Raw genomic sequence first — 25,669 nt, 5'->3', positions numbered from 1 at the left:
CATCTAGCTTGACAATTATATATACCGGTATATGCTGTGATGAGCCTCATGAGAAGAGAAGACTCCTTGGAAAAGACCCTGATGTTGGGAAAGATTAATGGCACTAGGAGAAGGGGACGACAGAGGACAAGATGGTTGGACAGTGTTCTCGAAGCTACCAACATGAGTTTGACCAAACTGCGGGAGGCAGTGGAAGACAGGAGTGCCTGACGTGCTATGGTCCATGGGGTCACGAAGAGTCGAACATGACTAAACGACTAAACAACAACAACAATATGCTGTGAAAAGCCAGCGTTAGACGCGGAGAAATCTGGGCAGTGGTTGGGCCCTTCAAGCTTTTTGTGGAAGGACAAAAGGGAGAAGGGAAAACACATTATACCTCAAAAAAAAGGAGAGCATACGTTGTGTGAGAGCCAGCCAAATAACAGCAAGTGGACAAAGGAGGTAACCAGCCACATCAAAACCAGTGAAAAGGCTCATAGGCCCACCTGTAAAATCAATCAGATGAGCAGCTATGAAAGACAGGGACTTCCGAGTGAAAGCGCCTTGGTTATGTTATCTCCTCCCAAGTGATTTGCATAAGGCCTCATCAGCACAAGCTTTAAAATGGGCTCCAAAAAAACCCCACTTATTTTTGGCAACTTCTTAATGAGTTTCTATTGTTGATAACTTGAATGTTTCTAATTGCTTTTAGTTACATTTATAACACTGTATTGCTGGCCTGTGGGTTGTTTTAGGATGCTACGTTATGTTATTCCTTTTATTGAAACATGGACACTGTGTTCCTGGGATCATCCCTAGGAATGGGTGACATTTGTACTTTCATTCCCATGGAGCCAATTTTTCATTGGTCTCAGAAATCCATAGAAACGTCACTAAAGATGTAACCCTATCCCCACTTCCCTGGGCGTAAGCCCCACCTAACTCTATAGGACTTAACTTCTGTTGTTGTTGTTTAGTCATTTAGTTGTGTCCGACTCTTTGTAACCCCATGGACCATAGCACGCCAGGCACTCCTGTCTTCCACTGCCTCCCGCAGTTTGGTCAGACTCATGTTGGTGGCTTCGAGAACACTGCCCAACCATCTTGTCCTCTGTCGTCCTTGAGCCTTCCATCTTTCCCAACATCAGGGTCTTTTCCAGGGAGCCTTCTCTTCTCATGAGGTAGCCTCTGAGAAGGGCTGATTTCCTTCAGAATGGATAGGTTTGATCTTCTTGCAGTCCATGGGACACTCAAGAGGCTCTTCCAACACCATAATTCAAAAGCATCAATTCTTCGGTGATCAGCCTTCTTTATGGTACAGCTCTCACTTCCATACATCACTACTTAACTTCTAGAATGGGACATATCTAGGTTCATGCTGTAAATTTCCAGCTACCCTTGTGTTTACAAACTGCTAGCATGAATCAGATGTACGGTACACCTACACGTACTGTAGATCCTCTCCATTGCTTTCAACTTGATATGCACACGGGTACGGATGCTGTTTATTCTTTTCAATGGGTTACACATACAATTACATATCCGAATGCAGCTGCTGTCCCTTGTTCTCAATATGAGAACATATTTTACATACAGGGCCACATTTCTATAGCTCTGTCCAACCTTGTGCAAAAGTTTGCAATTCCAGGTGCCAAGCACACACTCCTGCCAATAAAAGGTGAACTCTGCAGCCTTATTTTGGCATTCTTAGCTCCTTTGGTCAAAAACACAGAAGGTGCAAGGACATGCAAAGGAGCTCCACCCTGGCATCATCATGTGCTCTTCTCCAAAGTCCTTGTGTACAGAGCAAATATTCTACAGGGAGATGGCTTTCATATGCATAGTTGTTCCAAGGGAACCTTCTTGTGTACAATTATATGCAGTGCTTTTTTCTGGGGGGGACGCATACCCCTAAACATTTTGTGAGATTCACAGTTTGGCCTCATTGAGGGGCAGTTCTTCTTCTTCTTCTTCTTCTTCTTCTTCTTCTTCTTCTTCTTCTTCTTCTTCTTCTTCTTCTTCTTCTTCTTCAAAAAGTTTTATTTACATTTATCACTGTAATTACTTCTTTTATGGTACTATTATAACATCGAGTCATCCTTACAAGCAGTATTTCAATATGAGTATGGAAATTAGACATTTTTTGGGGGGGGGAGCACTGATTACCATAATGGCCCGAATATAAGCCGCACCCATAAGTCACACCTTTAAAATTCAAAGGGGGTAAAGGTAAAAGACAATACCTGAATATAAGCTGCTCCCTTAAAGTTCCGTTTTACTGTACAGTACCGTGTTTCTCATATTATAAGACATGTCTTATATTAATTTTTTTCTCAAAAAAACACACCATGTCTTATTTTCAAGGGATGTCTTATTTTTTAATTAAGTATGGTAAAGCAAACTACCGGTAGGCATTGTATGCATGCAGCATCATAGAGTCGTCACTCTGGGGCACAGTGCCATTCTGAAGATTTCAATACCCTGCCACTGTTGTGTACTCTTACTCACTCTCTCTTTGCAAATAACCTCAACTTGTTAAGGAAGTTACTCAAAAGAGCAAAACTCATCTGAAAGCATTTGCATAGCCAGCCTTATAGAAAATGAAGCTTTGCTTTTGAGAATGTGTGTGGTGTTTTTTTAAGAGGTTGCTTTTAAAAAAAGAAAGAAGCAGAATAGCATCAGGATGGATTATGAGATAATCCCTTGTACTGCTGATGTTGCAGAACAATTTATGATTTGCAGCTAAGCTAAAACAAGAAGGGGAGAATCTGTTCCAAAGGCAGCGTAGCTGCAATATTACTGGGTTATGTTCTCTGTTTCTTGCATCTTTAAAAACACCACAGCAATTTAATTTGGCAAACGTCTTCATGAAAGTTCATTCTTAAACCAGAATCACAAACCAACAGTTTTGATCTTAAGGAGAAATGTTGCTTACATTGTCCCCCCCCCCCAAAAAAAAACCCACCTGGTATGCTAGGCTGAGAGTGTGGTGTGATTGTGTTCTGATTTATAGCTATTCTAGAAGCAACAGTTGGACACCCAGATTTTGACAGCAGTCATTAGCTGCTAATGATCTAGAATGTGTAATGTGTGTGTGAGAGAGAGAGTTCATTGTATGTCTAGCATGTCTTAAGCAGAAATATCCATAAGGCAGTTTAGAAAGGAAAAAAACCCACACACACAACCGTGTTAGAGTTAGTAATTAAAGAGAATTGTAGAGCAGATCAAATTGCAAAAACTGCCGGGGCTTATCAGATCGCGCGCTTTGAGCTGCGGCTCCAGCCAGCTCCCGGGCTTCGCGCGCTGCCCGCTAAGGCTCCTGCTGGCTGCCGGGGCTTATCAGATCGCGCGCTTTGAGCTGCGGCTGCAGCCAGCTCCCGGGCTTCGCGCGCTGCCCGCTAAGGCTCCTGCTGGCTGCTGGGGCTTACCGATCGCGCGCTTTGAGCTGCGCCTCCAGCCAGCTCCCGGGCTTCGCGCGCTGCGCACTAAGGCTCCTGCCGGCTGCTTAGCAGGGTCCCGATCCTTTCTTCTTTGCCCGCCGCGGCTCCTGCTGAGCCTTCGCTGAGGCTCTACCTTAGCCGGGCTTCGCACTGAGGCTCCTGCTGCAGCTCTTGCTGTGCGTGCTGCAGCTCTTGCTGGCTCCCACTCGGACGGAGCTCCACGTGGCAGCGGCATCCGGTTCTGAGGAGGCATCTTCCTTTTCTTACGGTACCATATTTTGCACAGACCTGCTCCCACCACAACCTGGTACTGGTACGTCTTATTTTCGGGGTATGCCTTATATTTCGCCAGGTCATGAAAATACTGCCATGCCTTATTTTTTAGGGATGCCTTAAAATATGAGAAACACGGTATGTCTCTTTCAGCAGCGATATCATTAAAGCCAATTTTTGTAAGCCTGCAAATTTATGCTGCACTTTAACTTTTCAAAGTCGGAATTTGGGGGTGGGGGGTGGGGGGTGGGAAGTGAGGCTTATTATATTCAGGCCAATATGGTATATGCATGAAGGTCTCCTTCCAACAACTTCTTGTGCTGTATGTACAGATATCAGAGGAGGAATGCAATGTCAGGGTGTGGCTACTCAGTGGGTCCCACTCCTTGACCCTGTGCTGTTGAACATTAAAAAAAGGGATGGGATTAAGGACTGGTACCAGGTCACGGCCGGGTCATAAAATCCTGGGATCTCTTTCAGGCTGCCCGAAGGCCGAGTGCTGTGACACTTTGAAATCATTGGTTTATTGTGGCATTAGATTTCATAAGCAGCTTAATTCACCAAACATATGAAGCTGGCAGAAGGAAGACATGAAAACAATGAGATTGGATGTTTGAATTTTTTTTATAAAAAAATTATTTGGAGATCAGGGTGTTTTTTTTTAATTATCATCAAGGGATGTTATCATACAGCACATAGTTACCCATGACAACATGTTATGTGTCTAGATGTTTGAGACAGGGTCTAGATAAAATATTTTGCAGCAAACCTACCTCAATGACCGATGGTCTTCCCACATTGTCTATTGTCGGTGACCCATACAACACTCCATCGCTGTAGGGTGTTCTCTGGATGTATCGTAGCCAACCAGGTCTGTCAGGGTAACCCATTAGGTTTGTGTTAAAAGTTATAGGATCATTGTTCATCTCGCCTGGATAAACAGGACATCCAATTTAAAATGCAGTATCACCAAATGAACAGCACAGTATTTTCATGCAATGCAAATGACAAAGCAGGAAAGGGCAAGCTGTCAATAATTCCTGTTCTTGGTAGTGGGCTATGATCATGAAAGAATTATAATTCTGCATTTACACTGTAAATCAAATTGATTTTGCATTTTAGTTCAAAAATGCCCTTAAAGATGCACCAACCCACAACCAGCAATGATGGAAATCCTGGCTCCTGAGACTGCAAACATCTGCATAAATTTCAGTGAGATGTGCAGTGCAGTCCTCTGCCTATTTACTCAGAAGCAAATATCTGCATGTCAACTCTACTATTTGCAGAGGGCTCTAGAGTTAGCCTATTATCTCCCATCCACTTCTCCCAGGTAAGTGCAGATTGCAGCTTAGCTAAAGGGAGTTGTATGGTAAAGTGTTTGTTCTGCTGCTGGCTTGAGAGCTATATGACATGCCAAACGAAAGAAAAACAAGTATAATTATTCACATACTTTCTTCGTTTACAGAACTGCCAAAGTATATTTAAAGTATTTTGTTAAACTGGACTAAAATTGTCCCAATTTTATTTCATGGAAGCCAAATGACTGTCTACAACTGCAGATTGTGCCCTACATTGTTGTTGTTTTTATTTTAAAAATGAAGAAAAACAGCACCGAACTCAAGAAATGGGTTTCTTTCATTGCTAAAGAAACAATAATTTCAGACCAAAATAGAGGCAATGAGAAACACAACAGTTGTTTGTTTAATAAACAAAAAACAACAAAAAACAGTAAGCGTGGAGGATTTCTGCTGGGACTGCAGCACAAATGGGGTAATGATTTAACCCAAGCATCCCCAAACTCGGCCCTCCAGATGTTTTGGGAGTACAATTCCCATCATCCCTGACCACTAGTCCTGTTAGCTAGGGATGATGGGAGTTGTAGTCCCAAAACACCTGGAGGGCCGAGTTTGGGGTGGTGCCTGATTTAACCTTTTACCCTTGTAATACGGTTGATGAAAATTGATACATGCACACCCCAAATGCTCCTACAAGGTCTGGGAGGGAAGTCTTCACTGGTGACAATGGAAGCTGCTTTCTTGGGACTAATAATAGCAGCTCCAGCAGCAAAGGGGCAGTGTTTGTGTGCCAGGACCACAGTGAAAAGGAGAGGCTGTTGCAAGGTGGCATTTGGTCCCAGGCATGGGACTCCCCACCCCTGATGTACAGGATTGCCTTGCAAGGCAATATATATTTATAAAACTGTAAGCATTTCTTACCAGGTTTTGGATAAGGAGGAAACTCCCCTTTAAAATACTCCCTCTCCAAGACGTGGACAAACAGAACTCCAGCAGAAGGGTACACCGTATGATCGGAGTGCACCTTCGAGAGAATTGTGTACACTGGGAAAAGAGGAGCAGAGAGAAGAGACAGGGAATGAAAAAGTAGGACACATTCAAAATACCACCACATTCAAAGCCGCAGCAAGTCATTTCTGGGGAAAGGAAAGCAGAAAAGGATATCCCTATTAATGACAAGTTAAGAAGTGGACAAGGACGACAGAAGACACGCAAAGCATTGCTTCTTCTTTCTTATGTATGCTAACAAATCCTATGCATGTGTAGGCAGCAATCAAAATTCAACCATTTAGCATGTCGCTGACAAAGAAGCAATTGTTCTGCTTTGTCCTTTTGAGTATGGTAAGGAATTATCATTTGTATCAGTTAACTATGCATTGTGGATGCATTGTGGGTTTTGTTTTTATTTTTGCATATTTTGATAAAAAAGAAGTTGAACAACAGGTATCGCCTTATAGTCTTCTTGAAAGCAAATCCTATTGATTCCAATAGGAATTACTTCCATGCTTAGGAAAGCAGCGTTAAGAAGTTAAAATTAAATAACAAACAAAAGCGTGACGGAAGGCGTTTCAGTATTATAATGAATGGCTATAAATAATCTATTTGCTCTGTGTCGGTCTCCATCCATAGAGGATGTATCTTCTCCATCCATAGAGGAATATTTTCTCAATGACCTAGTTCACACATCACATTAAACAATATTTAACGACCAATTGTTTAATATAATTGCACCATGAGATGGTGCATACCGCCCAAAAATTCTTGCTCCATTATCTCCCCTGCTCCTGTTGCACGGCTAGGAAACAAGCTAAAGGTCCAGCGCCGAGGGCCGAGGTTACAGGGAGCCAGGAAGAGGGCCTTCTCAGTAGTGGCACCCACCCTGTGGAACGCCCTCCCATCAGATGTCAAGGAAATAAACAACTATCCAACTTTTAGAAGACATCTGAAGGCAGCCCTGTTTAGGGAAGTTTTTAATGTTTGAAGTTTTATTCTGTTTTTAATGTTTTGTTGAAAGCAGCCCAGAGTGGCTGGGGAAACCCAGTCAGATGGGCGGGGTAGAAATAATAAATTATTATATAAATTATTATAAAGTCTCGTTTGTCATGATGTCCAAACACAGGGTCATGGTTTCTTTCTCTCCAAATGAGCCATGAACAGGTAACAAAGGTTCATTCTTGGCTTACTGCTCATGGTTTGTTTGAGGGTTTGCACATCACAACAAAGTCAGACTTTGGCTTATTTTCTGGCAGCACAGCAGCTGTAGGTACGGAGCAGGAATTTTTCAGCAAGGTGCACCAGCATGCTGTAGTTTAACTATGGTTTAAATGTGAAATGCAGACTTGGCCTGTGTAGGCACAGTTCCTGCCGCTGGCGAATTGGACAGCAGCAGTCATCTGTCGGCACTGGCAGATGGAGTCCATATCTTACTCTCACAATTAAAGCGGTGACTGGCAGGTGGGCAAACACAGTGAATTATATGCACCAAGCTGCCTTGAACGCCTACTTCTGAATCAGGACCAGTATGAATAACCTCCATAGCACACCTTTACATGGGTGTAGCCAGGATTTTTGTTGGGGAGTGCAAAACCTCAGTTTGCTATGTAATTTTATGGATTTTTATTGATTGGGGGGCAGCTGCCCCTGCCCCCCCTTGTCTACGCCCATGCACCTTAATTAGTCCAAATGGGATGGTCTCTTTAGTTTAAAGGTCCAATACTGCTATTTGCATTACATCCTTAACTGTGTCATACCATCGTTTAGCTATATACGTCTAAAATGCTATTAACTAGAATCCTTTTAATAATATTTTAGGCATTTATCAGAAGAGCAGAAGAGGGAGCAAGATATGAGATCTCTTTTCATGTGGGCATCCATCAGACAGCAGAAAACACACATACAGCTGTGTCTGTGTATTTTTACATTAATGAATCTGTAAATGCAAAATGAGATGCTTGATTGTTGTTGTTTTTAAAAGGAACACCCTTCTCTCTAAGCTGGTTAGTGCCAAATTTTGTTTAACTTTTGGCGCCAACTAAAAACATACCCCTTCACTCAGGCCTTCTGCAGGAGTTTGATGTTAACTGTTAAATGATGGGACTGCCTGGAATAGGTTTAAGACACCTTCAAATTTTGCATATGCTGGTTTTAATTGTGATGTTTCATCTGAGTTTACATGTACCTAACGGGGGGGAAATGGGCCCAGGGTGTAAAAACACACACACAATCACAGATGAATAAAAAACTAATTCAGATACAAATATAAATACATTACATTTGAGTGGGTACTTTATTCAAGTCACAGTAATGACTTGGAATGCCTACGATCTGGGCCTATATCAGTCCTCAACACACTTGACTTACCAATGTTTTGTTTGTCTTTGTATAAATAAGGCTGAAAAATCTCATATTTTAGAGCTACTGATTTTCTCATAATAATGGATGGCAAGGGCTTCCAGAAGTTCATCACTGAAAGCTGCTGTCAAGTGGCATAAGTAGCATTCACAACTACTATTACAATTCGGTTATCACTTTCAACAAATCTTTCCTATCTGGAAAATACATATTTCCTAATCTTTGTGTCCTCAGGAGATGCACAACTGAACTTCTCCAGTTATCCTTTCACTGAATAAATGCATACACTGATTGGACTCAAGAGAGAATGTGTGATGTCTAAATTCAGTAATGTTCATTATTCATTGAATATGAAACTCAGATTTTTTTTCCAGGGGGAATGTGGGTTCCTATTTAATATTCCATACCCATTGTAACACAGAATTCCTTGCAGTTTGCTGTATCAACAAAAGTGGCACAAATAGGGAGATTTCTAATCATCTAGGTCATGTTGATCATTCAGGAAACCTTAGGCTACCCTGTCATCCTCATCAAAATGAAAATTCAGTTTTAAATGCAAAAGCGAAAAAGACAGTCGGGCCTTTCTGTGATCATGTCAAGCGATTAAATTGCAGAATGTTTTAAATGAATCATATAATGCAATTTGGGCATGCTGGAGACAGTTCAGCCCTTTGGCATGCTGATAAATTGAATGTGAACATTTTACCAGCATTTGTGCGCACCTATCAAGAAGCATCACTGAATTGTCCCATATCACTTGATAGAATAGATTTGCCCCAATACTCCCTTTGTAAAACTGTAGCAAGGAAACCTTACTAGCACTGGGAAATAAAGGCCTCACTACAACTGTGGCATTTTTCACTTCTAGCAAGCAAACTCTTTGAATCAGCTGTTTCTCCTCCTGCTGGAGCAGAGCTCTGGAATGGCACAAATGGAATGAAGTTCACAATGCCTTCTAGCTTCCAGCTGGAGTAACCCTTCACTTCTGCAACCAGAGCAGCAGAAACCTCTCCAGAACAGGATGGCCACAAGGTCTGAAACAGAACAGCAAACAGACATGGGAAATCTGCAGGCTTATCAGACCGTCTTGCAGTGTAGACCCTCCTCTGATCAAACATCCACTGGTGCATATGCAAGGGAAGTAATAAAAATAAATAAAAATAAAGCCCAAATGTATCCCAAAGAGGGGCTCGTGCCCTACAGTTAACAGATTTTAATTCTAGAACCCAAGGTCATCCAATGAAGCTGAATTTTGGAAGGTTTAGAGCAGATAAAAGGAAGTACTTCTCCACACTGCACAGAGTTATCACAGTGGTACTTTGGTTCTCAAACATAATCCGTTCCGACTCCAGAAGCCATTCGAAAGCCATGGTGCGGCTTCCGATTGGCTGCAGGAGCTTCCTGCACTCAAGCGGAAGCCGTGTCGAATGTTCGGCTTCTGAAAAACATGCGCAAACCGGAACACATACTTCCAGGTTTGCGGCGTTCAGGAGCCAATTTGTTTGGGAGCCAAGTCGTTTGAGAACCAAGGTACCACTGTACTGTGAAAATCACTACCACAGTATGTAGCAAGGGCCACCAACTTATAAGTCTGGTTAGGAGGCGGGAGGATTTGGTGGGCCCATGGCGGCCAAGGCTGTCAATGGCTACTTATCATGTTGGCTATGTACTACCGCGAGGATCAGAGGCAACATGCCTTTGAATACCACTGGATAACAACAGCTGGAAAGAACTATTCTCCTCATGCCCTGCTTGTAGGCCAGGCATCCCCAAACTTCGACCCTCCAGATGTTTTGGACTACAATTCCCAACTTCCCCAACCACTAGTCCTGTTAGCTAGGGATCATGGGAATTGTAGGCTAAAACATCTGGAGGGCCGCAGTTTGGGGATGCCTGTTGTAGGCTATCCATGGTCATTTGGATGACAACTGTGAGAACAGGATGCTGGACTAGATGGACCTTCGTGAGATCTAGCAGGGCTCTTCCTATGGTGACAAACCAATGTTTTTCCCGGCTTCTCCACTTGGGTATCTGTCTGTCTGTCTGTCTGTCTATCTATCTATCTATCTATCTACCAGTGCAAATATACACTCTTCTTTGGGGACACTCACTGTCCTTCACAGTACCTGTTCACAAATACAATATTGCCACGTTTGTCTATGGTGTGATACTCCCCAAGCTGTTATTGGCCAGATGTTGCATCTCCAACTGTGCCATATATTTCAATGCTGCTCCACTTCAACAGCCAGCAGTCTAATATGCTACCAAGTGGGCACAGGTGCAAGAGGAAACCCATGAATGATTCAGTCGCATGCTATATTCAGACGTCCACTAAAAGCCGAGAGTTAAGAGGCCTGCCACCTGTTAAAAGAGTTTTGACTGGGAAAACCACTAGAACAGATTCTCATCCCACTCCTAACAAGATTTAAAAAGGAATACAATGCCAAACTGCTGTGCATCATTTGATATAACTATCATGTACAACCCTTCAAAGATGTCAAAAATCACTAACTCTCATGGTGCTTTTCTTGTAACATTTGTGTAGCAAATGCTTATTTGTTCTTTGCCTTGGCCACAAGTCATATCCTTAACTTGTGAGATTTTGACTTAATGTGGTTGAAATCCGGCTGGTTGAGCTTGGTGTTAAGCTCTTTTTGCACAGGGTTTTTCCAGCCTAGAAAGAGCTTTTAAGTGCTCTGCCTTGTTTACTGGGTTCTGGGACACAGCGGCTTATTGTGTACTGCTGGTGCCTGGGACAGGCGTACATGCACCACCCTGGGGTGGTGTGCGCACCCTGGGGAGAGGAGCCTGGAGGGTGAGCAGAGCCTGCATCCAGCTTTTGCCACTGATGCCCCTGGAGTGACTGCGCGGCACCCCTGCCCACCCATAGCCCTAGGTGGTCGCAACAACTAATTGATGCACCATCACATAACCACCCTAAAACAAAGCAAATGAATGCTAAACCATCAATGGATGTCTTATTATAATCTTGCTGAAAACTTTGTGCAAACACATCAGGATGAATACTCAAACAGGTCTGAATTCCTGCTACTGGTTCTGCAATTCTTGGGGTTTTTTTTAAAAAAAAATTGATTGTTTTCGTACATATATATTTGATATTGTTTTATCTTGGTTTGCTGCTGCCTTGAATATGAAAAAGAAAGCTTGAGTTTTCACATTATTGCATTTAACGTTTTAAATAAATTAAAAATACTCTTAGGCACCTAAAAAAGCAAAAAACAAACAAAAACCTGACGTGAGAATTTTGTATTAAATGGAAATATTTAGCTACCTCTTTTCTCCAAGCCATCCTGACATTTTAAAAACTGTGCACAATAAATTATGCCAATTGCTACAAACAAGAAATAAAAATGACATATTTATTATGATAAAGAGATTATTATTGCACTCAGCAGATTGCAGATGTGTTTTAAGTAGACACCAACAACAAGAAATTCACAATATTTTCTCCAGAAACATTATTTTGGGCAAAGGAATCCACAAAGTATAACTGAAAATTTAGTTGAAAACGAAAGATTAGAAGGGAGGATTCTTAAAGCTTAGAAGATTAGAACATTACATAATTGCCATTTATTTCCACGTCATGTTATTAGTGAAATACACACCACTGACACATCAAATCTAATATACCAAGGGGAGGTTGATTAATCCCAAATATTTTTCAACCTAAACTCACCATTCTTCTCAGCAGCCATTATGCTGCTGCTAACATAACTGATGACGTGTTTGGTCTTCCATTTAACTGTTCCATTTATGCCATCAGCAGAGTGCAAGAAAAAAGCTTTCCAAAATAAAACAGATGCAAGGCAAACTGGATTAATATCATGTCAACAGTTTCTCAGAAATCAAAAGCCACCAGTTAGAATATATTGAATACCCAATGTAAAGAAGAAGAAATTAAATGGACTACAAGTACACATTTAATGGCATTCCAAAATTAAGCTATTCAGCTAGACCAGGCACACAAATATGTATGTTTCAAAGTGTTTCTTCCCACCCATTTCTGCCTTTTTTTCCCTTGGTGAAAGATGTTGGAGATGTGATAGGGATAGTTTTTAAATGATAGTTTTTAAATGTGAGCAGTCAGCCAGACTGCACTGGGATCAGGAAGCAGAAACAAGAAGATGCTATGAAAAGGGGAAAATATTGGACTTAATTGCCTATTCTATATTGTATTGAATGCAGCTATCCTGGCCCGAGGCCCATTTGTTGAACTAGGAATGAACCCTGTGTCCACTTGCTTACTCCATCCTTCTCTCAAGTGTCATCAATTGAATCTGTCTTGGCTTCTTAAACCAGTTTTGCAGTTCAGAATTTATGAGACACTGTGGCTAAATAAACTAGGAAAGACTGGATTAAGATGCATGAGGAAAGAGGGGGAAGCATGTGGAGGCACACGGGGCATCCACACTCTGTTGGACCAGAAATGCTACATTCTCCATTGGAGACAGGGCTGTAAAAGCAATGGTACTGACATATGAGATACTTTGTGACAGTAGCAATGTTCCAGAAAATTTTGAATTGGAAAATTTTCCTGTGCAAACTGGGTTAATTTTTATTTTAAAAATACAGTTTGCATGGGGAAATATCCTGTTGCCATGAGGAATAATCTCAGTTAGCATGTTTGTTTGTGAAGAAAGTGAAAGGCTTTGAAACTGCCATGATATTGTATTTTCAATTAGTACCCAGTCATTGTTACTAACATCTAAAGTGGATAACTTTCCATAGAACAATAAAGCACTGGATTTGTTTCTCACTGTAAGGACTCAGAACTTTTCTTCAAGGGGTACTAATCAGTAAAATATTAGCATGAGTTTTGATTTTGAAGGTATGCTTCAATGGCCATATTTAAATTATTTCCATTACCTAGTAGCATGCAAGTAGATAAATAGGAACCGCTACAGCGGGAAGGTAAACGGCGTTTCCATGTGCTGCTCTGGTTTGCCAGAAGCGGCTTTGTCATGCTGGCCACATGACCTGGAAGCTATACGCCGGCTCCCTCGGCCAATAATGCGAGATGAGCGCGCAACCCCAGAGTCGGTCACGACTGGACCTAATGGTCAGGGGTCCCTTTACCTTTACCTAGTAGCAATACTGCAGATTGTCTGCACTTAAAAAAAGGTAAAGGACCCCTGACAGTTAAGTCCAGTCACAGACGACTCTGGGGTTGCAGCGCTCATGTTGGTTTACAGGCCAAGGGAGCCAACGCTTGTCCGCAGACAGTTTTTTTTCTGGGTCATGTGACCAGCATGACTAAGCCGCTTTTGGCGCAACGGAACACCGAAACCAGAGCAGCGCACAGAAACGCCGTTTACCTTCCCACCAGAGCAGTACCTATTTATCTACTTGCGCTTTTTTGGTGTGCTTTCGAACTGCTAGGTTGGCAGGAGCTGGGACCGAGCAACGGGAGCTCATCCCGTCGCAGGGATTCGAACTGCTGACCTTCTGATCGGCAAGCCCAAGAGGCTCAGTTTAGACCACAGCGCCACCAGGACTCCCAATCAGAGCTCCTCAGGTACAGACTGATCCCTGCCAAAAGCAGTCCTTCCTCTACTGTAATTCTCCAGTTCCTGTTGCCATATCTAGAGAATAGTCACAGACACCAAGATCCAAGTGTCACACAACTTCCATCCAAGCAACCACTATCAATCTTCTTAGAGACAGCACCCTCACCCTGCAAACTGCTTCAGTAGGATCAATCCTGGTTGACATTGGTTATTGCACAGCAGACAGCTGTGCTAACTCACAGGATTAGGGTTCTAGTGACCTAAAACTTTGCAATGCCTTATTTACTGCTGAATGAAAATGGTTGTCTGAAGTTTGCTTTGAAATACTCTGCACGTACTAATCAGGAAGGAATGGACTGAGGGAAGTTGTTTTTTTATGGACAATTCTGCGTTTGTACCCACCCTAATTAGGAATGTACTTCTCCAAAAATACAATCCAAAAATACAATCTGGGTGAAAGCAGCAGATCAAACACAACAAGTTTAATGCATATATTCAGTGCTTTTTTCCATAAAAAATGTTTCATTTCCCTACTCATATTGAAATACTGCCCCTCAATGATGGCATGCGTACCCCTGCATACCCCCAGGAAAAGTACTGTTTATACCTATAACTCAGGTTAACATTTCATGCATCTAATGAAGTGGACTGTATGTAGCCTGTGAAAGCTTATGCCATAATAAATATGTTATTCTTTAAGGGGGCCAGAATACTTTTTCTTGTTCATATCTAAATATATGCATGCATCACATAATATGATAATCTCACATTCAAGTACTGGCAGCATATAGTATCATATACAACCTGCCCCACACAGTTTATGTACTTAAATGACAAGAGTGCTTTCCAAAGCTTGTCTTCCACATGTATTTAACTAACCACATATTTCTCCCTATAATCCTGTTAACCTTACAATTCATTACTTACTGAACATTCCGCTCCAACTATCATTTACCCTTGTCTCCAAGAATCCAGACTTTTCATATGCAGTGTGATTTGAAATTATGCAAGAAGCTCTTGATACTAAACACTACATCAGTTACGTTTCTTTAGAAGTTATTGGATTTTAGTGCAAATGCACTGAATCCTCAATATGGTCCTGTGATTTACAGCAGGCATTTTTACAGTGCTTTATTTTTCTGCAGAAAGAAATTCTATTTCATATGTTTGTTAGTAGTAATGCACAGGTATCAATTGTAAATTCAATATCTGGCAAACTTCATTTTACTAAATATAAGAAAAATAAACATCCTAAATTAGCTCCTGTCTTGGGGATCGGAAAATTATCTGATAAAAATTATCCTAATCCATTAGAAAAAAATTCCAGATCAAAATTTTGCAGAAAAAAAACACATCACTGGAATATGCTATGTTGATACTGAAAAGGGGAAGTCCTATACTAAGCAGATTCCTTGTTCAATAGACATTTCTGTTTATATGAACGCATGGACAGAAGATCACAGCCACTGCCTCCTACCTCAACTTCAAAATATTCAGCCAGTTTTCAGCCTAAGAGCTGAACACAGCCTGATGACATACAATCACAGTGTCCTTGCCAGGGCACTGGACTTTGGAAGCACCAACAATCAGTTGATTATTGGTGCTTGCAAAAGGGCTCTGCCTTTTCCCACAGTGGTTTGATTTCAAATTGTGTGAGCAAAGGAAACTGGGTCACCTGATGTCACTGTTATATCAGGTGATTGTCAGGTGGGCATTTGCATCCAACTGTCAAAGTTGGCCTGCAGTGGGTGGGGAAAACCATACCATCCAGATCCAGTTCCCCCACCCTTGAAATAGGCTCTCACCATACAAAAAGGGATCCAGTACAAATGATCTTCTGTGGTTCCAGAGATGGGGAAGGGGCCATAGTTATATAGTTCTAGTTCCCACCAAGCCTTGCTGCAACCTGACACCTACATGGCACCTAAGCAGCCTACTTTGAATGCTTGTCACCTCCTCTCCCATTCTATCTCAAAGGGCCGTGACCAGATGATGCAGCCATCATGCCTTTAGTATCAGCAAACTTTTCTTCCTCCATCCCACCCACTTTGTTTACTACCTAACCCAATTAAGAGTTCTGGAGAACTTGAGAGTTTGCACGCTATTTTGCGATTGTTTAGTTGGCCCAGCAAAGGTACAACTCTAATATGGAATTTGTATGTGAAGACAATATAATATGTTTAGGTTGCAATTATCTGTGCCTTCTTATTCACCACAGACAACTGGAAACATTAAGTTCAGTGGCAGACACATGTCTTGTATGTAAAAGGACCCAGGTTCTATCCCTGGTATTTCCAGGCATGGCAGGCAAAGGTTTCTATCTGAAATCCTGGAGAGCTGTAATATAGACAATACTGTCTGAGACATGGTGGACCTATGCTCTGACTTCAAATAAGGCAGCCTTCTATGTTTTCCTAATCTGAAGAAATAGAAAATCAGTTGCAAAGTACAGGTTTCCCCACTTTTTTTTCTATCCTTGGAGTATTTGACCCCGTGTGCCCTTAACATTCTCCTCATAATTTTGAAGGCAAGCCCTTTCTTAGCAACAAATATTCACAATGCAACATGAAGCACAAGTACCTGCAAACATCACTAGTCTTAGGGGTTCAAGCAAAAGGGCAAATATTGAAATACGTTTCCAACCTACTGTTAAAACACCAGCTACAGTGAGATACTTTGCTTTATGGTATACTGCATATTTCTTCTTGTGCATTAGTATACCTCATCATGACTTCATTTGCTCTGAAGATTATTTCCTATGCCCTAGTTTGCCCAGGCAAGCATTTAAGAAGGTTTTCCTCTCCTGGTAAATAGGATTCTCACTCTTCAATTTGCCCAAGCTTCCCCAGCTGGTGTAATCCTAAGGGTGAAATAAATGGCTGTGAATCCAAGCCCTGGGCCAACACACAAACAAACAAGCAAGCACACAGTTGGTGGGTGGTCTGCAGTAGAGGAATGTGTCTTACATTAACCATCATCCTTCAGTATGATCTAAATCTAAGCCGGCACACAACTTAGCCTACTAATGTTCTACTACCTTATCTCCTCATTCTAAATACTGTACTTGCCTCTGAAATGGAACAGATGGGTGTTTGGGCGGGGGGATTACTTCTGTCCATATATTTCTAAATGGATCCTTCTAAGCTGGATGCTCAGGTCAAAATATTCTACATGCACCCATCGGAATCACAGAGTCACTTAATTTACATCCCTGCATCCCATCCCACCCAAATTTTCTACTCATTTCATTTATCCATAGAAATTCCGCTTGTGCCTGTGTGGAAATCCAAAAAATTATTCGGGGGGGAGTTGGGTTGGGATGTGTTTTTGGGGGGGGGAGGCACGCGCTGCGGCCAGCCATGGAAGCAATAATGAACCTGCCCTTGTTTATCAGACCCTATGCCTCCAGCCCTCCCTCCAGCCCGGCCCTTTTTTTCCTCTGCAGAAGGTCCAAAAATCCCCCCTATTGCCTCGGGGGCCGGGAGTGGGGAGAGAACCCGTGGCTGAGGCCGCCGGGAGAGGAGCCGGGGAGCCGCCGCTTGGCCCCGCGGGGCGGAGTCGCGGGCTCCGGAGCAGGCCGTAGCCGGGGAATGCGCAGCCCAGGCGGGAAGGGCGCCGCCGCTCGCCGCTCGGGGAAGGGGGCTCGCAGAGACCAACCTGTCAGCAGGAGGGGGGTGAGGGCGGCTCCGCTGCGCCTGCTGTGGGACCACAACCCCGCTCCGTAGCGCGGCATGGCTCGCTCCGTCGGCGCCTGCTGCTGCTGCTGCTATTGCTGCTGCTACTGCCGCCGCCGCCGCCGCCTAACAGGACCATCGCCGCCACCAGCATCCCTCCCTCCTCCTCCTCCTCCCCTTCTTCCATAGAGACGGTCTCTATGGCAGCGCGGAGGGCGGAGCCTATGGCCGGCTCGTGGCGGGCCTGGCTTCGCCTCGCCTCAAGTGAGGCCTTCTGGTTGTTTTTCCCTCCTCTGGAGTTGGGCATAGCCGCCCGCAGAGCAGGAGCCTCTGTAGTTCAACGTAGTCATTAAAGGGATGTGCGTTGGTCGTCTCCACACCCACCCACCTAGTGCTGGATGTATGTAGAAGCTTAACAAGCTATAGCTTAGGGCCCCACTCTCTTGAGGGCCCCCCAAAAAATTAAAGGAAAAACCCCCTGAGATTCAGACCCTCCCTAAAGACAAGTAAAGAGATGCCTTTCACCGGACCAGCAGATTTGGGAACCGGCTTACCTAGGGAGCTGTCTTATATTGAGTTGGACCATTAGTCCATCAAGGTCTGTATATATTGCCTATACAGTACAGTACATTGATTGGCAATGACTCTGGTTTCGTTCAGGCCTTACATGGAGATGATGGTTATTATTAGCCACTTGTAAAAATAACTTGGAGCAACTTACAAACACATTAGGAATACTCAGTGCTTTTTTTCTTTAAAAAAGTGTTTAGGTGTACTCTCGTTTTGACTCAAGAAAATCACCATTTTATAGCTCAAATCGGGAAAAATAAATACAGTAAATGGACAATAGTACAAAGATTCACAAAATGTTTAGGGGTATGTGTACCGCTAGAAAAAAGCTCTGGGAATACTAAAAACCAATTCCTACAAACACCATTAAAAACCTAACAAGTACATCAGTCAAAAATGAAAAGGCAGGTCAAGCAGATCCCGCCCCACCAAAAGAGGCCACAAATACTTAAAAAGCCTTCCAAAAAAGGGCCAAAAGCCTGGGTAAAAAAAGGAAAGGTTTTGCTTGGTGCCTAAAACTAGGCAAAGAGGGTGCCAGGCAAGCCTCCCTGTGGAGAGTCTTCCACAAGCATTGAGCCACCACTGAAAAGGCCTGTTCTCCTATTGCCATCCTCTTGATCTACCACAGAGAAGGGAGATGCCAGGATCGAACTTGTGACCTGCTTGCAAAGCAGAAGCTCTTCCACTGAACCACGTCCCTTTGTTCGGTCTTAATTCTTGCCCTGTTATAATTCATCTACCCTTTCTCCCTGGTCGCAAGCTTACACACAAAGTGTAAAAGGGAGAGGTGGGCAAGGCAAGGAGCCCAGAGGAGGGCATGGTAGCATTGCAGTGTGTGTGTGTAAAATATGCACATACTACTGTATTAATGTTGCTATGATACGCTGTTTTGGGATGAAAAATGGTATGTAAATCAGTAGTAATAGTAATAGGTTGTGTTATTTCGATGTGTATCCTGGAAGACTGAGTGTGCAAGGAAAATATTAGAACCAACAACTGAATTTTCGTCCCAGACAGCCTAGAAGGCATTGGCTTGGTGAATAATATAATATGATATAATAATAGTATGTACATAGAACTTCAAGAAAAGAAGCTTAGTAGTTGTAAGTGTAGGGTAGGTAACAGCAATATTAAAAATAAAAATCATTGCCTTGCAAGCAGCAGGTGATTTAAAATGTGTATAGCACATCAATATACTTAAGAGTGGTAGAATAAATGACAGAGCCTTTTATAGATCAGTAACTGGTGAATGCTGAAGCAGCAACTGGTTCAAAACAAGTCTTGGACTTGGTGCTTGAATTACAGGAGGATGCAGAAAGGTTTTACGACCAGCCCTTTATTGCCTTTTTTTGAAGACCTAGGGGAAATCATTTGGCAGAATTGGGGTGAGAGTTGGGTGGGTTTGTGGATTTTGTTGAGAAGTCTTTTAAGCCCCATAATTCAAGCATTCTTAAGAGTAAACAACTGTTCTCACAATGGAGAGATGTACTGGGACTGGGACTATTTAATTTATTCATAAATTATCTGGAGTCGGGGATAAGCAGGGAGGCAACCGTAGCCATGTTTGCAGATAGCGGCAAATTAAAAACCTAAGCTGATTGCAGAACACTCCAAATGAATTTTCCAAATTGAGTAAATAGGAAATAAAATGACAAAAGACAGCTAGGAAGGATGTGATCATAGAGGTTTATTTAAAACTATGTATGGTTTAGAAATAGCAGGTGGAACATGCTTTGCCTCTCTCACATGCAGTAGTAGAACTTGTGGTCAACTTTTGAAACTGTTTGGCAGTAGATTCATGTCAAAGTACTTCTTCATGAACTTAACAGAATTTGCTGCCACAGGATGCAGTGTTCATTAACCTCAATGGCTAGATTAGACAAAGCCATGCAAAATGGGTCTATAAGCAGCTATTAATTGTAATTGCTAAATGGAGCCTCCAGATTCAGAGGTAGTATATCTTAAATATCAGTTTCTGATTGTTAGTTCTGTAAAGTTGCAAACGAATCAGTCCTGTTTTTGATCTTGACAATGTAGAAAACCAGTTAGGTTTGTAATCCAAACTTGTTTGTATAGGAAGTTTTCCTTTTTACCTATTTTACTGTTATGTGTTTGGAATGTTTGGTAATGATCATGATATTTTTATTCACTTGCTGGAGGCCAACCAAAGGATAGGGCTACAGCATTCATGCCTGACTTGTGGGCTTCTCAGAAGCCTCTTATTGCCACTGTGGGTAATGAGATGCTAAATTAGATGGACCTTTGGTCTGACCCTTCCAGGAAAAAAAGTATGACTTGAACTATGAATAAGAAAGGACATGGTATGCTCTATCACACATTGCACACATTTGTACTTTATTAAAAAAATGAAGCATGGCTTTGAGAGGTCCTAAATCAGGGGTGCCCAAACTTTTTTCAAAGACATCGGATTTGATGAAGTGAACATGCGTGAGGGCTGACTAAAGTTGTTGAGCTTTTTTTAGGATTGAAGTTGTTGAGCATTTGACCCCAGGACATTCCTGCCTGAAAAGTGTTCTGTTTAGATTGAAATCTTGCTACCTTAGCTTACCTTACTACAAAAAAGATGATTGCATGAATAATGTAATGCTCTCTGCCTTTGGGGGGCTGTAAATGGAATTGCATTCCAGAAAACAAAGTGTGTCATAATAAAAACTTAATTATATATTATAAAAACTGTACTATACTTGTATTACACATTTCTGACTCCACATGTTCCACAAAAACATTGGCACCCATGTGTGGCGATGTAGACAGAGGGTGAATGTAACAATTAACCAACAATTAACCCTGGTATTTCAGTCTCCTGCCAAGCAACAATAAGACTTTTTGCTATACTTATTGATTTGGCTGGAAGGTTAAGACAACTAGCCAACCAGTGAAAGGTATCACTGGGTCAATGATTGCTGAATGTAAGGCTTAAATGTGGGAAATCCCATGCTCAGGTCCTTGCTTACTCAAGCAGCTCACTGGATGACCTTTTGCTTTCCAGCAAATATAACTGAATAACAACCACCACCCTCTCATTACACTCTGCTGTTCTGAATAAACAAGTCATATGCACAATGCAGCTTTCATAACATTCTTAAGACTTCTCCTCTTTTGTGCTGTCCAGTGCCAACTACTGACCTTTAAAAACTTCTAGCAGATCAAAATAATGAATCATAAGGGCAGTTCTTTTAACGCTATTTGTGGCCGTAGCTCCACAAGTAACATGTGCTGTTCTTTGATCTGTGCACTTTTAGATTAGCCCGCACAAAATAAAATTCCAAGTTCTGCAGAAATTGCTTTCATCAGCTTATTGCTACCTTACTTGGGAACTGTGACAAAAGGAAGGAGTAGCTTATTGGCTGACAGATTGATCACACTGAAAGGCAGAGACAAGGTTAGCATCTGCCAAAGTTTGATTTTAGGAGAAAAGAAAAAAGAAACAGCCCCGTTATTTTGTTTAGCTGTGCTTTGTGTCACGTATCTTTGCTTTTCTGTAACCCTTTCTTTTGTGCAGCGCAAAGATTTGAATTCTGGGAGGACACATTATTAGCCTTGGCTTGGCATCCGTCTTGGAAAATGAGTCACGTGTTTTAGAGAGGGAGCCCAGTACATATCCAAAAATGGAAGCAAATAAAAACGCTCTTTAAAATTATTGGAAAAAAACCAACTTTGCAGGCAACTTGAAGTTGCTGAGCCAGCAATTTGTAGCCAAACCACCATACATCTTTGTGACACTGGCAACATTACAGTGGTTATATAGCTGGAGCTGGCTCAAATATTTATGAAAAGTTTCTGTTGTGTTTCATAAACAAAAATTTGGCACCAATTATACCAGTAATGGAAAAAGAATCCTGGTTCAAGAAAAGGATGGGAATGGGGAATATTTTTGAGCCTGAGATCTAGATTCCCTTCTGGGCAACCTTATGAGGGCCACATGCCAGCAATTGGCAGGACCAGAGAGAAAAATGGGGAGAGCAATAAATGCAAATATTACCTTTGCATACCCTCCAACATTTCTCTGATGAAAATATTCCATGCTGTATTCCTATATAATTCCTATTCAATAATAATAATAATAATAATAATAATAATAATAATAATAATACTCCACCCATCTGACCGGCTTGTCCCAGCCATTCTGGGGGGGCTTCCAGCATATATAAAAACAAAATAAATATTAAACATTAAAAACATTTCCCTATACAGGGCTGCCTTCAGATGGCTTGGGGATCAGATAACTCCATACCTTCCAACATTCCTCCGATAAAAATAGGGACGTCCTAAGGAAAAGCGGGACATTTTGGAATCAAATTAGAAACTGGGACAGCTTCTGTAAATCTGTAAAACTTGGAGGGTATGCCTTTGTGCAGCAGGAATGTTTCTACACACACTCATACACCCTCCTTGATAGAAGCAAGAGGCCTTATCAGACTTCAAGGACACATTCCAGCCAGGAGAAAACACTCAGGTTATGAAGCAGGGCCAGTGAGAAAGGGCTGCAGCCTGGAGGAGAGTTTTCATGCATGGTGGGTACTAATTACCTGGTGTGTCAAGGGTCCCATAGTTAACGAAGAGAACTGCCTTCTAGTAGGAGGAGTACACAATTATCCTTCAAAAAGAATTGCTAAAGTCTAACAACTTCTCTTGGCTGCTGTGCTTAGATCTCTTGACTCCTAAGGTATGTAACCAGCCCTTAAAAGGCCTCTCCTCAAAAATGGATATTGGAAAGATGGAACAGTTTCAGAAATGATAAGGTGTATATAGAGCAACTCCCCTATGATGAAAAAAGCATCTGGGATTTTTTTAGTTTAGAAAAAAAAAGTTGAGTAAGAGGTGACACGATAAGAGGTTTATAAAATGATGCATGGCATGGAGAAAAGGGATAGAGAAAATATTTTTTTCCCATAGCACTGGAACTTGTAGGCATACAATGTAGCTGGATGCTGGAAGATTCAGAATAAAAGTACGGTCATACCTCAGTTTAAGTACGCTTCGGTTTGAGTACTTTCAGTCTAAGTACTCCGCAGACCCGTCTGGAACGGATTAATCCACTTTCCATTACTTTCAATGGGAAAGTTCACTTCAGGTTAAGTACGCTTCAGGTTAAGTACAGACTTCCAGAACCAATTACACTCATACTTCGGGTTAAGTACGCTTCAGGTTGAGTACTCCACGGACCCGTCTGGAACGGTTTAATCCACTTCCCATCACTTTCAATGGGAAAGTTCGCTTCAGGTTAAGTACGCTTCAGGTTAAGTACAAACTTCCGGAACCAATTGTGTACAGTCGTACCTTGGGTTGCGAACACCTTGGGTTACGAACAACTCGGGTTACGAACTGCGCAAACCCGGAAGTATTTTTGCCGCGTGCGTGTGTGCAGAAGCGCCGCACGCATTTGCGCATGCGCAAAGCGCGGAAATAGCAAAAATAGCGCTTTGCGCATGCGCAAAATGACGTTTTCGGGTTACGAACTTTTCGGGTTATGAACTGCGACCCGGAACGGATCGCGTTCGTAACCCGAGGTACCACTGTACTTAAACTGAGGTACCACTGTACTTCTTCTTGCAGAGCGTAGTTTAGCTATGGAATTCCCTTCCACAGGAGGTGATGATGGCCACCAGTTTGGGTGGTTTTAGAAGAGGACTAGACAAATTCATAGAGGACGAGGCTATCAACAGCTACTTTGCAAACCAACTTCCACTAATAGAATGCATTTTTGCTCAACTGCTTTCACTACTAAGTGCATTTTTAGTGCATTTTTGTGCACATCTCTTGGCTGGAGAGCTCCACAGCAAAATTTAGAGAAGTGCAAATTCCAAATGATAGCTGTTATGGTTCACATATTGTTTTAGAATATGTGTTGAGTTAGGATTGCCTTTAAATGTGAACTGAATCGAATTTCTCCTCCATCTTCCCCGTTGTGGGAAGAAGGTTCTCTCACAACATTCATATTATATATCGCTATCTCTCTCACACAGAACATAACTGATTGTCGCAAAAGCTATTCCTCTATCATTATTTCTATGTTTCTGCTTTTCTCTCTTTTTTACCTCAGTTATGTGCAGTGATTTACCTCAGCAACTGCTGCTCTGGAGCCCTCTGTAGGCCAACTGTAATAACTGAAACTTCAATGGTGGTTTACATCCTGGTACGAAAATCCAGCTGTCAAAATAATGAACAGGAGTACCGGTAATAGATTTAAGACCACAAGGAATCCATAAAACGACATGCACTTTACAAGATAGCCTTCATCCAGAGGAGCTTGCATTTTAATTTGAGAACAAGATGGTGATAAATGTACAGAAAAAAGGTAAGAGAGGAAAATATTAGCTTTATACACCTAAAAGCACTAACAAAAAATGCTCTGCAGTTAATGCTGAGCGCCACTCATCTTCTGCTACGGGCTTGCTACTGTTTCCTCCTCTGCTTTGTTTTGCAACAGCATTGCATTCTATTAAAAATAAATAACTGGCTTTAATTACTATGGGTAGCGATTAGAGTTCTAACCACATTATGTAGAGTTGTGCTGCTGACAGTGTTATCGTAATTGTGCAAATAAAAAGGGAGCCATAGTTAGCAAAAGTGAAAGCCTTGGTGGTGGTAAAGGAGGTATGAAGTCTGAGTGTTAGTATGTTTTTGTGGATGAAATAAATCAAGTCTTGACTCTCCAAGAAAGCAATCCTACGCTCACTAGGAAGGGTAACGGCGAACCTCACTCTCCATGCATGGAGAGCAAGTTCTATGGGCTGAGGTCTCCTCTGTGCAATGACAGAAAACTCCACCATTGTTTCTTTACCTCCAGAATCTTCCTTCTCAATCTTGTGGCCTGGATGGAGCCATAAGGTGTATACTGAAGAGCCGCCTGCCATGTCTCTCATCTTTTTCCATCTTGAGCATCACTGTGTGCCTCTTGACTAAAACCACGTCTATGAGCAAAGACTGATTGAAAAGCAGAAGGCAATAGGTCTGGAAATATGGCACTCCCAGGAGCTTGTTGTGTGGATCACGGGAGTTGCATATCTGCAGGATCCAAAGCCCCCTCATTCTGCTGAACACCCAACTGCAGAAAGCAGGGAGTCGGGGACACCAGCCCTGGAGCTGGCACACTTATTTTCCCTAGTGTAACTAGGAAAGGAACTTTTTAAAAGCAGAACCAGGAAGGGCACAGAATATTTCCCTCCATACATCTGCCGTGGCCAGTATGAACTGTCTTAGCGAAGTGGCAATTTCTCTGCCACAGAATCTCACCATTGCCACCATCTTATGACTGAGCTTCCAGCAGTTTAAAGATTTGTGCCAATGTGAAACATAGAAGGGTGCTAGAAATCTAAATTATTGTACATTCTTCTTGCCACAGGAATCGCCAAAATGTTGGAGAATATAGCTAATGGATATATACCGTTGGATTGTTATTTAGCTTTATTAAGTGTTCTTCTCAAACAGTTCTCTTCCTTGGCGATCACTCGTAGTCAAGTAAGATTGTCTTCCATAAACAAAATTTAAAAAATGAGTCTGTAAGTGACTGTGGAGGCCAATTCTGGATCCAC

General features: G+C 42.2%; 1 protein-coding gene across 7 annotated transcripts in view; it reads right to left on the bottom strand.

Annotated features, from left to right (window-relative positions):
* Positions 1-17,676, bottom strand: part of SGCE (sarcoglycan epsilon) — a 31,774-nt gene extending 14,098 nt beyond the window's left edge. The window contains exons 1-4 of one of the 7 annotated variants that reach the window (XM_035128964.2): positions 17,527-17,654; positions 16,517-16,729; positions 5,912-6,034; positions 4,469-4,626 (exon numbers count right to left, since the gene is read on the bottom strand). In XM_035128964.2, the coding sequence (XP_034984855.1) occupies positions 4,469-4,626; positions 5,912-6,034; position 16,517 (282 nt within the window). In that variant the 5' untranslated portion in view covers positions 16,518-16,729; positions 17,527-17,654. The other 6 variants (XM_035128965.2, XM_035128963.2, XM_035128962.2 and 3 more) reach the window with 6 other exon arrangements.
* Between the last annotated feature and the right edge of the window lie 7,993 nt (positions 17,677-25,669).

The sequence above is a fragment of the Zootoca vivipara genome, chromosome 12 (genome assembly GCF_963506605.1).
Source record: "Zootoca vivipara chromosome 12, rZooViv1.1, whole genome shotgun sequence".
NCBI classification, from domain to species: Eukaryota; Metazoa; Chordata; class Lepidosauria; order Squamata; family Lacertidae; genus Zootoca; species Zootoca vivipara.
The sequence above is the reverse complement of the archived record's forward strand: the minus strand, read 5'-3'. Positions and strand labels throughout refer to the sequence as shown.